Source organism: Hypomesus transpacificus, chromosome 22, assembly GCF_021917145.1.
Source record: "Hypomesus transpacificus isolate Combined female chromosome 22, fHypTra1, whole genome shotgun sequence".
NCBI classification, from domain to species: domain Eukaryota; kingdom Metazoa; phylum Chordata; class Actinopteri; order Osmeriformes; family Osmeridae; genus Hypomesus; species Hypomesus transpacificus.
This window is the reverse complement of record NC_061081.1, coordinates 2,309,907-2,325,134: the sequence shown is the minus strand read 5'-3', so window position 1 is coordinate 2,325,134 and position 15,228 is coordinate 2,309,907. Positions and strand designations below refer to the sequence as shown.

The following is a 15,228-nucleotide window of genomic DNA, read 5'->3' as shown; positions in this document are numbered from 1 at the left end:
ATGTGTATGTGTGTGTTCTTCCCAGTGTGTGTGTGTGTTCTTCCCAGTGTGTGTGTGTGTGTTTGTGTTCTTCCCAGTGTGTGTGTGTGTCTCTCTCTCTCACCTGCAGTGCCCTTGGGGCAGGCGCACACATAGCTGTTCTCTCTGTCCTGGCAGTTGCCCCCGTTCTTGCAGGGCTGAGACAGACATTCGTTGATGTTGGTCTCGCACAGACGGCCCGTGTAACCAGGGCGACAGTAGCAGGTGAACGAGGCCAGGCCATCTTTGCAGGTGCCGTAGTGACATGGGTCTGAGTAGCACTCGTTGATGTCCGTCTCACAGTGCTGGCCTGTGTAGCCTGGTGGGGAGTGGTGGGGTGGGGTGAGTACTCTGACAAGAACAACGTACAGACACTGGCAAACCCAGTGTTTTCAGTCCAGTATTGGAGTCGAAGAGATAAGTGCTAGCAGGTCATTTTATTTTGTTTTCCTTTTACAGTGAGAGAGGTGAGATGGATGATACCAGTGGATGAGTGTGTGTAAGTGGATAAATGGTGTGTATGTGAGTGTGTGTGTGGATAAGTGTGTGTGTGTGTGGAGGAGTGTGTGTGTGGGGTTTTGTACCTTCTGTGCATTCACAGGTGTACTTGTTGGCTCCGTCGGTGCACTTGGCCCCGTTCTTGCAGGGGGTGCTGGCACACTCATCAATGTCCACCTGGCACAGGCTGCCAGAGAAACCTGGAGACACCATTCAAGATCACATCTGGGCTCACTGTCTGACGGTGCAGTGGTTGTTTGGGGCTTCCAATTCATGACGTTTTAGACATACAGTTTTGGTGGTCCATCGTGTAAAAAGTCTCGTTTGACGCCTAACAAGAATGCAGGGCTCGTTCGGCTGGTCATTTCTGCAGTTGCGATTGGATCAGAGTCTACGGGAGGGCCTCAAAAGGCGGGAAGCCTCAAACCCTAATCCAGTCTTTATCGTGGTTTCCACGGTTACAGTGCATACACAGGATGAAAGAAAGTCTGAAGAAGAGAAACTCATTTGCATATAAACTAGGACTTGGGGACCCTGAACTTCATAACGGCCCTCCCCCGCCCCCCACACACCCCGTACTGCGGGGGCTCCACAGACATGTCTTTCAGACGACTGTGTCGTCGCCCCAGTCTGCCACCCCGGCTTTCAGCGCTAAAGCCCCCGAGCAAACTGCTGTGCCCGCCAGTTATGCTAATGACTCCGTGGCGCTGGTGCATTCTCTTCCTCCCTTTCTCTCTCTGTCTTTCTCCCTCCCTTTCTTTCTCCCTGACTCTCTCTGGGGTCGCTTTCTCCCTCGTCTCTATCCCGGTCCAACGTCTTTCACTGGAAAATCATTAGTGGACACGATTCAAAATGCACTCGTTTTGCCCGTGGCCCACTGTGAGTCCCCATCCCCAGTCCCAGTCCCAGTCCCATCTGTGTGTTCTCACCTTTGGGGCACTCGCAGTGGAAGGAGTTGATCCTGTCGATGCACTTGCCGTTGTTGAGGCACGGGTTGCTGGAACACTCGTCTGTGTTCGTCTGACAGAACACACCTTCGTAGCCTGCGTGCAACACACACACACACACAAATAAAAAAAGAGATAAACGTCAACATGCCGTCAACTGACATCTCAATGGATGTCCTTTGTTTGAGAAAAAAAATCGGCCACTGTCTATGCACAGGCCATGACAAAATCCCCCCCCCCCCCCCCCCCGCCATTAGTGGCACAGTCCAGTGGTCCGTACCTGGCATGCAAATGCAGTGGAACCCTCCAATCTGGTCCAGGCAGGTGGCGTCATTCTGGCAGGGGTTTGACACGCACTCGTTGACGTCCATCTCGCAGCGCGGGCCCTCGTAGCCTTGGAGACACTTGCACTGGAAGGAGCCCTTGGTGTTGAGGCAGCGTCCGCCGTGCTCACAAGGGTTGGCACCTGGACCACACACACACACACACACACACACACACACACACACACACACAGGGACCTCAGTTAGGGGAGACGGGAGAGAAGCAGAGAGGAAGGAGAGGGGGAGGAGAAAGGCGCCTACCCAAGGAGCACTCGTCTATGTCCTGGTTGCAGGCGGAGCCTGTGTAACCGGGAGGGCAGGTGCAGATGGCCTTGCCGTTCACAGGGTTGGTGTCACAGTTGGAGCCCTTCTGACACGGGTTGCTGATGCAGGCGTCGTCGAGGTGGCAAAGCAGACCTGGAGACGGGACGCGCGAAAACGAGAAAGGCCTTTTTAGCAACACCCTCCCATCGTGACCACAGCAATTTCGGTGCAGGCCCGGGTTTGACAGAGCACTTTGAAGTGTTTGAGGTACGCTTGATTTCAATGGAAGTGTCTCCTTTTGGGATGCTTCCCATGGGGGTTGACCTTCGTTGGTGAACTAAGTCAAATGCTCCCAGTCGTGCTGGACCTTGGTGGAGGTGGGGGGGGCGTACCTGTGCGTCCGTGCGGGCACTCGCAGAAGAAGGAGGCCACGCGGTCGTGGCAGGTGGCGCCATGGTAACAGGCGGCGCTGGCGCAGTCGTCGATGTTCTCGCTGCAGTCGTCGCCCGTCCAGCCGTTGACGCAGACGCAGTGGTAGCTGCCGTGCGTGTCGTGGCACGTGCCGCCGTTCTGACAGGCGTTAGGCATCAGCTCACACTCGTCCACGTTCTCGGTACAGTACTGACCTGGGGGGGGGGGGGGAGAGGGAGGGAGGGATATGAGTGAATGAATGAACAAGGGCGCCTACGACAAAGACTTGGGTACAATACAAAATATGTATTTCCGTTTTTCGGCCAAAGCTTTTTCTGGGGGGTATTTGCATGGCGTGGTGTGGGAGCTGCCTATCCCATCTCTTCTAGAGAGAGCGTCTGCGGTAGTGTTTTTACCGGTGTAGTGAGGGGGGCACTGGCAGTTGTAGGTGTTAACTCCATCCACACACAGGCCTCCGTTCTGACAGGTATGACCGGGACAGTCATCGATGTTATGTTCACAGTTCTGCCCTGTGAAGCCTGGGGAAACATAGAGAAACATTGAGACAGGGGACAGGGGCGTCCCAGAGCAAGAGTCGGGAGGCCCCAGTTGGAGCATGATGCAAGCGAGATGCCACCCTCTCTCTATCTCCTCTTATCTCCACAGTGTTGTGTGCCGACCGCCAAAACGCCCTTCCTCTCATTGTCGTCGTGTCGCCGAGGAAGATAAGACGCGTGTATTCCCACGGCGGCCCGTTTGATGTCCCGCACATCAAACGGGATGTCCCGAGGTGCCGCTGGGTAATGTAGGCCTTTTACAGCGCCTGGTCTCCGATTAGCTATCAGCCCAAAGATCGGATTTCAGCTGACCTCACGGCTAACGCACAGAAACACACACATGCCCTACCAAGAGGTCCTCGGGTATTCCCATTCTATCGCGTCGATCCACGAGAGTGGCCCGGTGTGGGTTGAACTTTAACTCAACTCAAGCCCTCCCTCCCCTCCCCCCAGCACACAAACACACTCGCACATTCACACAATCACACACACGCGGGTTAATTATCAATTGGCCACTGAACCTTGCTCCCAATTGAAAGTGAAATCTAGCTCTAGCCTAACTGACAAAAATGTTGGTCTTCTCGGTGGTTAGGGGGGGTAATGAAGGGCCCCGATGGGGAGAGGATCTGGGGAGTGTCGCTGTCTCGCCTGAGGGCACAGCTGGCCTCCAGCCACAGGTTGAGTAACAGCTCTAACCACAATGCCTTCAGGAAAACCACAGCCTTACACAACACTGGGGGGGAGGGGACGGGTGGCAAACGTACCAACAAGATGAGAAAAACAAGTCGGCGTGTGGATGTGTGTGTGTGCGTGTTGGGGGAGGGGGGGGTTATCAGGAGGAAACGGCTGTGTCTCGACATCCTGCCAGCCATTTCGGGCGCGAGTCGGTGGCAACAGGGGAAACTGTCGGGGTTCCTCCAGCAGCCTTCGGCGGGTGCGATCCCAAGCTCCGCGCTCACTACCTGGGGGGGGGGGGGGAGGCGGGTGGAGGAGGAGTCCTACCTGGCAGGCAGCTGCAGTCGTAGACGGTGTCTCCCTTCTGGACGCAGGTGCCGCCGCTGTGGCAGGGCGAGGGGCTGCAGGGCAGGTAAGGCGTCTGGCAGTGTGCGCCCGTGTACTCCTGGGGGCAGCGGCAGTGGTAGGAGCCCACCTCGTTCACGCACACGCCCCCGTTGCGGCACGGCGACGGGCTCTGGGCGCACTCGTTGACGTCCTGCTTGCAGGTCTGGCCGTGGAAGGAGGGCGGGCAGGCGCAGATGTAGTGGAACTCGAAGGGGGAGCACTGGCCCCCGTTGGCGCAGGGGTTGGAGGCGCAGGGGTTGGCGAGCTGGCACGTCTTCCCTGAGGACGGAGGAGCGCGGGAGGACAAGCCATGAGGAGAAAGTAAGAAATCAAACGCGCCTCAATTGACTTTGGAGCACCTGCCTGGACCGTTGATTCGAATGGGGTGCATTTGTTTCGTACCTGACCAGCCGGGTGGGCAGCGGCAGTGGTAGTCGCTGAGGGTTTGCAGGTCGCAGGTGCCTCCGTTCCTGCAGGGGGAGCTCATGCAGGCGTGGTTGGTAGGCGTGAGGCACAGCCGGTCGGAGAAACCCAGGCGGCACACGCAGCGGAAGTCGAACGTGTTGCCGTGGGAGACCGAGCGGCACTCGCCGCCGTTCCTGCAGGGGGAGGGGCTACATGGGCTGGGGTACTGGCACCTGCTGCCCACATAGTCACTGGTACACCTGGCGAGGGGGGGGGGAGAGAGAGGAGCAGAGATGGAGGGGGAGAAAGATAGAGAGAAAATGGTTAGGGAACTATTTGAGGAGTTCCTTTTCAAACAGTGAAGATGAAGACCACTTGGGGAAATTGGACATTTGACCAGTCCACAGTCATTTGTTATAGTATCCAGACTCGTTTTTTAACCTCCCGACAAGTGTCTCCATTGCCCGAGCACTGCGGGACAATTTATCTCATGAGACCGCAGGCCAAAGAGAAAGGGAGGGAGAGAGAGAGAGATGGTAGAGGAGAGAAAGAGAGACAGAGAGTAGACAGAGAAAGAGGGAGAGACAGAGAGTAGATGGTAGGGGGGGAGAGAGAGAGAGAGAGAGAGAGAGAGAGAGAGAGAGAGAGAGAGAGAGAGAGAGAGAGAGAGAGAGAGAGGAGATGGTAGGGGAGAGAGAGCGAAAGAAAAAAGAGAAAGAGAGAGAGGGGGGGGGGGCGAGGCTGGAGCTCCTCTCAGTTTCCCGCTCAGCGAGGGGGTGGAGGGGGGCAGGGGGTGGAGGGGGGCAGGGGGGGTTGTTGTTCTAGTTTGGCTCCCTGGATTAGGCCCCCTTAGAACTCTGAAAACACACTCTGCTGGGACAACAGACGCCACAAAAACAGGCTTGGGGGGACCGTCGCGCCGTGCTCCATGGTCCCGTTCCCAGCTACATATTCCCTTCCCCTGGCTGTCCACACTCATCCCATCAGGACCAGAGAGATCAAGGGGCTATGGCGGCCTGGCCTGCCCAGACATGGACAACCACATTCAGGCTCTAAGCCCCTGTGGAGCCCCTCCTCCCCTCCATACTCCCACCAAGGACAAACATGGCTACAGTTTCCCCAGTTTCAGTTCAAACTGACTGGTAAACACCCCCCCCCCCCCCCCCACACACACACACACACACAGACCACAGACAGCTATGCCATTGGCTAGTTGGGAACGGCAGGCTGTAGGCACCACATTTCAAATCACACATGACTCTATGCTGCTCATAAATACATGACATTTCATAGATAGTTGGACTGTGGATACAAAAATTCAAAAAACGTGAGCTTGGGTGTGCATGTGTGTGGGGGAGGCAGGGGGCTGAGAAGAGAGAGCGTTTGTGTGCGTGTGTGTGTGTGTAGGGACTGGTGTGGCCAGAGGGGTTCTGCTGAGTGGAGGAGGGGTGTTTAAAGGGGTGTTTATGTTTAAATTTCTGTGTGTGTGTGAGAGAGAGAGAGAGAGAGAGAGAGAGAGAGAGAGAGAGAGAGAGAGGGGGGGGGGGAGAGAGAGGGGGAGAGAGAGTGTCAGAGGGGGCATCTGTTGGCTTCCTAGGAGCTCCACAGGGAGCAGGTGCGCATGTTAATGAAGGCAGCTGTTAGACAGAGCTCCTCCCCCTCTCCCCCCCTCCCCCTCCTCCCCCTGTCCCCAGATGGGGGATGCTGACAAACCTCTCCTTTTGGGACACAAATGACTTAGGTGAGAGTCAGCTGTTACAACTTTGATCTCTTCCTTCCACACTCCACTCTCACACCTCTCTTACCTGGCTCTCCGTCTGCCGTTTCATCACCGTCCCCTGTATTCGTATGGCATTTCCTCACTCCCTATCCCCCTATCCTATCTCTCCATCTCTCCCTTTATCTTTCTGTATGTTATATGTTTGTTCCTTCCCGTTCTTTATTCTCTTTCTCTCTCCCTGCCCCACCCTCCTCTCTTTTTTCTCTGTCTTGGGCTCCTCCCCTGGCTGTCCTCAGGACAGGCTCTGCGGTGTGTGTACAGTGCAGGTCTCAGATATCACACCTGCCTGTTGACACACACAGATACGCAGGCAGGCAGCCAGCCAGCCAGCCAGCCAACCAGTCGTCCTCCTGCAGCAAACTCTAATAGCTCCGTCCAATGCACACAGGCTGCTGCCGGTCGCAGAAGCCTGCTAAAATAGTCTGTCTGGCTTTGAAGTCTCCCCGGCTCCGAGAGACTTCACTTTGCACCTCTACACCCAAGGTAAACAGAGCCTTGGAGCACTTACTGGAGGGAGCCAGGGTGGCTTTAGGAGTCTTTGTGTTGGGGGGTCACATAGAAACGACTTTTGTGAGAGAAAAAGATGGTGGTTGTAAGAGACAAAAGAAGCAAAAAGAGGGTTTTTGTGTTGTGTGTGGGTGTGTGTGTGTCCTGTCCCCCTCACTGTAATGGATCTTCCTTTTGGTCGTAGTCAACCCTTTAACCCCCCCCCCCCCCCCCCCCCCCCCCCCCCCCACCACCACTCACATACACACATGGGACACCATCAGGCCACGGCAACACAGCCCGGCAACAGGTCTCAACCAGCGATGCAATGCCCCCTCGGGCCACAGCAGATGCTGCCCTGACCTCTGACCCCAAACACATTTGTGACTCTGGAACAACCCCCCCCCCCCCCTTCCTCCCAAACTGGGCCTGATCTGCCATCTGCCACTCTGGGGGTGACTTTAACCTCCCCCCCGGCTCCCTCCCCCCGACACACAAAGGCAGAGCCACTCTCACTGTGTAGGGGACATACCACTGCTGTGGAAAATGTGTAGAAGAGATGCAGTGTGTGTCTGTGTGTCTGTGAGTAGGAGAGACAGGGAGAGAGCGAAAGAGAGAGAGACCAAGAGAGAGAGAGAGAGAGAGAGAGAGAAAGAGAGAGAGAGAGAGACAGAGAGAGAGAGAGAGAGAGAAAGAGAAAGAAGAGTCTCGTGCCTTCTACCATCATCCTGTTTGTCACGGTGATCTCCCCCCCCCTCTCCCCCCCTTCTCCTCCTCTTACAGGGGTTTTTTGTTGGGTAGATATTCTGCTAGTTCCATCTAATCATTAGCCAAGACCAGACCCAGACATCTGCCGGAGCATAGAAAACCCCTGGAGGGGGACATGAGGGACGGCCAGACCAAAGAGGTCCATCAGTATAACTGTCAGGTAAGACTCAGAACAACAGTCATCTTATTTTCTCCATGAGGGCCTTTGTTGTCAGTGGTCTGTTTCTTACTACATTGATATTTGCCTGCCAGCCTGCCTGGCTGCCTGCCTGCCTGCCTGTCAGTGTCGGAGTGACACAGAACGTTTACACAGCATGTAGAAACTGGCTGAAACCTTTCAGATGGCACACCAGCTTCAAATACCTAGACAGACTCACAGACAGACCGTTTATTTTTAGCCTGATACAACCCTCCAAGCTGCAATATTGAGAGGAAACTTTAATTCTAAACCACATCATCACCCCCCCACACACACACCCGCCAAAGAGTCAACACCACCCTGACTGATGTCTCTAGTCAGATTACTTTCATACATGGAATTCCAAGCCCCCCAAAATACAGGCTCATCCTCAGAATAGCGCGCCTGACATGCTAGGTGTGTGTGTGTGCGAGTGAGTGAGTCTGTGTGTGTGTATGTGTGTGTGTGTGTCATCCACCTTCAGCTTCCGGCGGCCGCTGGAAGGTTTATTTCAGTGGCGGCAGGAGGGGTGTGGTCCGGCGGTCCTGACATGGCCGCCACATTCCACCTCGGAGTCTAATCACGGATAGCTCTCCTTACCGCCGACAACACATATTCCCCTGTGACCTCTGGTTTGGGGTACTACCAGTGAGGACACTGGGGGCGATAAAACGGGCTGTTGTGATGGAGCTACAGATCCTAACAGATAGGAGAGGACTCTGATATTACTCCTTGCCCCCCTTTCCATGATCTTGTCACCCCTCCCTGTCGCACAAACGACCCCACCCAACGAGCCCTTCCTCCCCCTACCGTACTCCCCAGTGCCCGGCTGGCCCGTGAGAGGAGCTGGAGGGTGTGTGTGTTGGACAGGCGGCGCTGGGGCATGTGATCGCTCCGCACCCTCTACAGTGAGCCGGGGGCCCTTATCTCTGCTCCTCACCAGACAGAACCCTCCGTCCTCTGATCTCCCAGTCGTGAGGATCTCCAGACAGAGTGCCACTGATCCCCAACCCCCCCCCCCCCCCCCCCCCCCCCCCTCGCCCCTACCCAGACCAGCCTCACCTCTCCGGGGCTCCTCCTCTATGTCCAACCTCACTTTTTTAGGACCCCAGAACCCCACTCCACCTCTGTTCTCAGATCCTCCCCTCAGCCTCACCTCTCTCCCCCCCCCCCCCCACACACACCCCACCTTCAGCCCCCCCAGGCTTGCAACTATGAGGGTCTTAATTTAGGACTGGGGGAGATTAGAGTACCTCCTCCCTCCTCCTCACCGCCTGGTCCATATCAGAGGCATGTGGGGAATGGTGGACCCTCCGGAGGGGTGTGGTGGTCCGGGGCTTAAAGTCCAATAAAAGTCCAACACCAGCCTGGCCTGGCTGTGCTCAGCACACTTGACCCTGGGCTGCACTTGGCTGCTCCTGATACGGCCGAAAGCCACAACAAACTGAGGTTTACCAGAGCATGTGCATAGAGACGGGGAGCACGAGAAAGAGAGGTAGCAACAGAGAGGGAGAGAGGGAACAAGATAACGGTGGGGGTCAGGGGGGTGAGATCAAGTGAGTGGATGGAGGGATGGCGATCTGTCTCCTTAGTGCAATTTCACTCTCTACCCTGTGCACACCTATACTGGAGGGGGGGGGGGGTGTTTAGCTTCTAGTCTAAATGGATGCTTGGAATGTTATCCTAGTACCGATTTCACAATGAAGCTGTACCAGACAGCACTGTGAAGAAGAAAAAAGCACAACTCACTGCACACTGAAAAAAAAGCACAACTCACTGCACACTAAATGACTAAATGTAACTCACTGCATCTTTAAAAAGATACACGCAGGCGCACATTCTAGACTAGCTGAAATGGATCACCACACATGAAAACACTTAAGTCAGACTTTCGGTTTTGTATCTGGGATCTATTTTTGATCAGACGTTGTACGTTCTTATAGTGGCGGGGGGGGGGACAGTCAGCCGGCAATTTCGATAGACTGCATGTGTGTGTGTGTGTGTGTTTTAGGTGTCTATTATTGAACCGCTACTTCAAACTAAAACAGGGTCTTTGACAGAGAGAGATGAGAGACAAGCGCCAGCCTTGAACAGGACAGGGGTCACTACAGCTGAGGTGGCAGGGTAAGTATGCCTCAACCCTACACCAAGGCCTGTGACCCCGTGACACACACACACGAAGCATACATGCTAAATTTGACTCGCACATACACGCACGCATATGGCTGTCCCCAATAAGTCTTCAACTAGTCTGTATAACCCGAGCGTTGAAGCACCGTGCGAAACAGGAAACTCAGGCCTCCAGTTCACCTCTCACTTCTTCAAATGGTGTCTGAGGAGGGCTTCTCCCCAACCGACGACGAGCCAGAGACGAGCTGGAAACGACAGCAGCGAGGTGCCATGGGGGAAGTACGTCGGCGTGTTCACTGCAGAGCTCTGACTCACTGACCTCGTTATATAAGATCAAATACTTTTCAGATTGGGGGGGGGGGGGGGGGGGGGGGCTGAATGGGAATTGAACGCGAAGATAACAAAACGTGTGCGAGTTTTCCTGTTGTCTCATCTTATTGATAGTTTGTATCACGCACTACTGTCGAAACACCCTTTAATCCATTTGTATCCTGCGATAGGATCCCTCTAGTAACTTTCGGTACATTCCCAGAGCGATGAGCGACTATAAACAAACACTTTGCAGGCAAACTTTGATCTGTTTGGGTTCCTCGCCACCAACATAACCTAGCAACAAGAGGGTAAACAGGAAGTATACTAGCTCCTGTGCTAGGAATGATCTGTGTAGAAAGGCTGGGAATAAAAAAAAAGTCTATATTTGGCACTGAAGGACAGAAAACACCAAAGGGGTCAGAGGCGGGGTTTTATTTTAGAAGAACTTCCTGTTTTCTGTGGAGGACTAGGAGCGTGAGGACCCACGGGAAAGCAGAGCGGAGGGAAACTGGTCTGGGGTGCCGGGTCACATCCTGAACTAAGGCCCGCCCCTCCACATTCTGGACCAACTCTAAGGCTCTACTGCTCTATTCCCAAAGCAAACCCAGTGCCCTCGACCAATCATCAAGTCGATCCGTGCTACTGCCTCCCACTCTGGGAAAATCTAAATAAACAGTGGCACGGTGGCCTCTCAGCATGGAGATTGCACGTTCTCCCCATACTCACATTCCCTCCGCAAAGAGACCCATAAAAAAAACGGAAACGATTGCTGTCCTTCCCCTGCTCCTAGCCTGGACATGGGCGAGCGAGTGCACTCGGCCCTTGCACGCTGCCAATGTGGCTGTCTACTGTTCCTGGCTGCCCTGAAGGGAAGGACAGCATCGGGATGGGACAAAAGTCATTTCTCTGGTGGACACCCTGGCATGCGTGTGTGTGTATTCTGCCCCTCCGTGCGCGTGTTCACATTGTGTGAGGTGAAGAAGGGGTTGTTGTTGTTGTTCATCGACCAACAACGAGGAACTGGAGAACCCCTAAACACTTTGTGTGAGACAACGATCTGCTCGCAAGTCATCGACATTAAAGATGGACGTTCAGCTTCTTTCCATGCTCATTTACTGGACACAACAATGTGTGTCGGGGCCTTCCACAAAGCACAACACAGAACTCTGGAAGTCCCCATACTCTTCTCCATCTGCCTGTATGGCTGCATGATCGCATGGAGGAACATCCTAAAAAGTTTTTTCTACCTCTACACACACACTTAACAGAACAGGATGGTGGATGGCTATTCGGCTTGGTGAAGAGAAGCAATGACTGATGATAAGGACAGACGGAGTGAAGTGAGGAGAGCATGGAACGACAACCTTTCCCATCCCCCCCCCCCCCCCCCCCCCCCCCCAATAAACCCAGAGGATACTGCAGCTTCTGCTGCCGGTGGGAGGTGAAAGGCAGCTTTGTTGGGGGGGGGGGGGGGGGGGGGGGGGGGGGAGGAGGAGGAGGAGGGGGGAAGCGTGTCTTTCAAATCAGATCTAATTGAGTTGTGGCCCCCAGGCTAGCGTGGTGTAGTGTGGGCTCCCTCTGAGGGCGCCCTCTGTCTCAGCCAGACATGGACAGATGCCCCCAAGCTCCGCCCACCCAGAAGATTCACAGCAGAGATAGAGAAAGGACACACACACACACCTGTGAACCAGGGGTTGGATGGATGAAGCAAACACACACACACACCAGCCACCAGGATGGTCAAGCAGACCACTATTCCTACACCTGTTACCCACAGTTAATTCTTTTTGTTTGTCTCATTTGAAGAGGAGGAAGAAAAAAAATCCTCCCGAACTGAAGCTATCTGCTTCAAAAAGATCCTAGGCACAGACTCTCCCTGTGTGTCTTTCTCTCTCCAAGAGACATCCCACTTGGGCATGAGTTGACAATCACTCAAGCCTCAAAATCTCCTTTCCTCTCCTCCCCCACTTGTTTGCTTTCAAATTTCAGCAGTTTACTCCAATGAAGACCCCCCTCACACACACACACCCGGATAACATCCAATCCAATTACATCTCACAGCCATCTGCTGCCAATGGGAGATCCCAAAGGAGAGTGCCCATTCAGCCACCAAAAGGCAGGAGGAAGGAGGGGGTGAGCGGGGGTGTCGTGCAGGGGTTTGGGGTGTACTCTGGAGTTTTCTTTTGGAGTGGGGTGGTGTGTGTGTGGGGGAAGATGGGGGTAGTTGGTAGTGCTCTGGGAAGCCCTACTCTGATTAGTCACACAGCATTGCCCTGGCTAGGAGACAATGGGAGCCGTGCGGCAGGCCTTCCCCAGCTGTCGCTCCATGAAAGAGCAGAAAAACAAGATTTAGGGCTGGGACGCGTCCCCTCACTGCGCCGGGGAAGGCTCCTGCATTCATTAAAGACCAGCCAGGAGGGGAGGGGGGAGGGGGGCCACCTTTTGTCCGGCCACCCCTCTCTCACCTCTTCTGCGCTCTGGAATGAGGCTCTCGTCTCTCTACCTTTTTGTTTTTTAACCTCCTCTCCTCCTTTGGTCTTTTCTTTAGGGGAATGTGTGCAGGCGTTCAGAGGAGGGGGAGGTTCCTGGAGGGGCTAGGGGAGCGGATGTCTACCGAGCCCCAGCAGAAGCTGTGCCTCCCGGGCCCCTGGTTGCCCGGCAAAGCCGCCCCTAAAAAGCAGGAATGATAGAGGGACTATGCGGCCCCCTCGCCTCTCTACCCCACAGCACCCTGAAGTACCACACAACACTAATCGGGGGCCTTACAAATGCGCCAACACCGCTCTCTGGACCTTACTGACTAATCCTGATCTACCACAGAGCCTGAAAGAAGTTCACACAGGCCCAGCCCTAGATCTCCAGCACTGAGGAGACCCAGACCAACCTCCAATCCCTTAATAAGAGACTCTGGGAGCCTAAATTGAGGCTGAGCCTTGTGGTTTTAACTCTGTGTTCACTGTTCACACACTGGGTAATAACATGGTAGCTGGGTTTTTTACACTCACTTGCATTCTCCGTTTCCGTCAGGGGAGGCCTCACACCTCCCTCCGTTCAGACATGATTCAGTGGGCAGAGAGCATCTTAGACCTACAGAGAAGAAAGAGAACGGTTACAAAGCAGCCATGGATCATCTCTTGCATTTTCTCAGGCATTCATTTGCACTCCAATGAACACGAAGACCTAAAGCTTTGTTTTTTTTTTATCTAAGGAAGATTATTATATTATTATTTAAATAAACGAATTATTTTAAATAACTTTATTAGTGATATTGAGTGACTTGGAAGTGTATTTTCATTTATTCATTCGTTACAGTCATCTGCTTCTTCCCATGGGACAGCTCGGGCTCGTGGGCACGGGAGGCCAGCGGTGGCGCGCGGCTTTGCAAAGCACGCTCTCGGGGAAAGCGCAACAGCTGCTAAGCTCAGATGCGCGAACAAAAGAAATCAGAGTCCAGCACGAGCCATAAAACACTCTCCAGTGGCATTGTTTACGGGCAGACGGGAATAACAGCACCCCCCCACCCCCACACGGGACTCACACACTCTCCCACACAGAAAGACAAAAGACCCCCATTCCCTCTCCTCACCCCTCACCCGCTCCGGCAACACACGCACAAACTTCTTTTCACCCATTATCATGATCCCCGTTCTATTCCACAAATTTGCACTCGCGCCACCAAAGTTTTTCCGGCCCACACCGGGACAATTTGAGAAAGGACAAATGAGCACAAAAATTTATTATAATACTAACTTTGACTAGCGTGTAAAATAAGCTTAGTAAAAACGTCGTAAATAGTAAAAGTCGAACTACCTGCAACACTGTCAATGTTTTTATTTGGGTCTAAATGAGCATGTTCATTGAAACATCACCTCTAAATGGTTTGGAACTCTTTAAAGCCAACACAAACATCAAAATGTTTGTATCAACTGTCTCTGAAATCTACTGTGCGCACAAAAATAGTTGCACGAAGCCGATGTTCCAACAGTTGGCTGCACGACCCAGCGCTTGGTTCCCATGAATAGCTCCTCAACGATTGAAAATAGTTTTGATAATTGACTATGCTTAACGATGCAACAAAAACTTACGATAGAATGTTTTAAAAGGTGTTGCATCTTCAAAAATAGTGCATAATGTACTTTAAAATAGCCGTTTGTACATTGGGAGTGGAACATTTTACTAAATCAAATCGGGGCTCTAACTTTTCTCAGTCACAAAGATTTCACTTCAAGATTGGGAGGAATAGTTAATCGTAGTTACTAAAAATAATATTACGAGACATTTGTAATATGGAAGCTTAATTTGCGATCAATTTACCTTGTGTTCTGACGATGGCTGGAATCAGAAATATCAGTTTCACAAAGATATGATACATTCCTTCTCTTCAACTTGACAAATGTCGTACAGTTCCACGTGGGGTGTGCATAGATCCACAATTTCGTTAACTCCAGAAGCGGCTCGAAAATAAATAAATATCCTTTTCTTAAATAAATAGAACCAGCCAGACGACTCACTCGTGAGCGGATCGTCTTGGGAGAGAACTCAATACATAGATGTTAACGCGCTCGCTCCTGTGTTGTGAATGATGTACCTCGCGCAACTCTGAAAGTTCTTCCACTTCTCCAGCCAATGGGCTGATCCGTCTCGGGTAGGCTACTGCTATTGTGACTGCTGTCTTGACGTCTGTTTTAATTGGGTAATTATCTACGGTTTTGATAGTCATTTCAATTTTACAGTAAATGTGTGTCATTAACTTGAATTTGATGCGGCGTAAATTAGAAACAGTGGACTGAATGAAAAGTGTTAAAAAAAAACTAGCTCGTGTAAGACAACCAGATTATAAACTTATTTATTAGCCTAAGTGTTTTCCTATTTATAATTTGCTAAATGCTTAAAACCTTTGTACGTTCAAATCGTAACTTTAGCTTATAAACCGCTAAAGTTGTCAAGGCATGTATGACGCACCACAAAGACCAAGACAAATTTCCCTGAGCGGGACAACAAAGTTCATCGTATCATATCTTATAGCCATTAAGGTGTATAGGCTTAGCCCACGGCATACGTTTTATATCATCAAAACAAATGGCAGGAA

The 15,228-nt window shown here is 52.8% G+C and overlaps 1 protein-coding gene across 1 annotated transcript in view; it reads right to left on the bottom strand.

Moving 5' to 3' along the window:
- LOC124484795 (neurogenic locus notch homolog protein 1-like) overlaps positions 1 to 14,754 on the bottom strand; it is a 28,614-nt gene extending 13,860 nt beyond the window's left edge. The window contains exons 1-11 of the mRNA XM_047045894.1: positions 14,454 to 14,754; positions 13,145 to 13,226; positions 4,483 to 4,745; positions 4,021 to 4,359; positions 2,878 to 3,000; positions 2,443 to 2,676; positions 2,048 to 2,203; positions 1,744 to 1,929; positions 1,446 to 1,559; positions 603 to 716; positions 104 to 337 (exon numbers count right to left, since the gene is read on the bottom strand). Of these exons, the coding sequence (XP_046901850.1) occupies positions 104 to 337; positions 603 to 716; positions 1,446 to 1,559; positions 1,744 to 1,929; positions 2,048 to 2,203; positions 2,443 to 2,676; positions 2,878 to 3,000; positions 4,021 to 4,359; positions 4,483 to 4,745; positions 13,145 to 13,226; positions 14,454 to 14,511 (1,903 nt within the window). The 5' untranslated portion in view covers positions 14,512 to 14,754. The remainder of the gene's footprint in view (positions 1 to 103; positions 338 to 602; positions 717 to 1,445; positions 1,560 to 1,743; positions 1,930 to 2,047; positions 2,204 to 2,442; positions 2,677 to 2,877; positions 3,001 to 4,020; positions 4,360 to 4,482; positions 4,746 to 13,144; positions 13,227 to 14,453) is intronic.
- Positions 14,755 to 15,228: the final 474 nt, after the last annotated feature.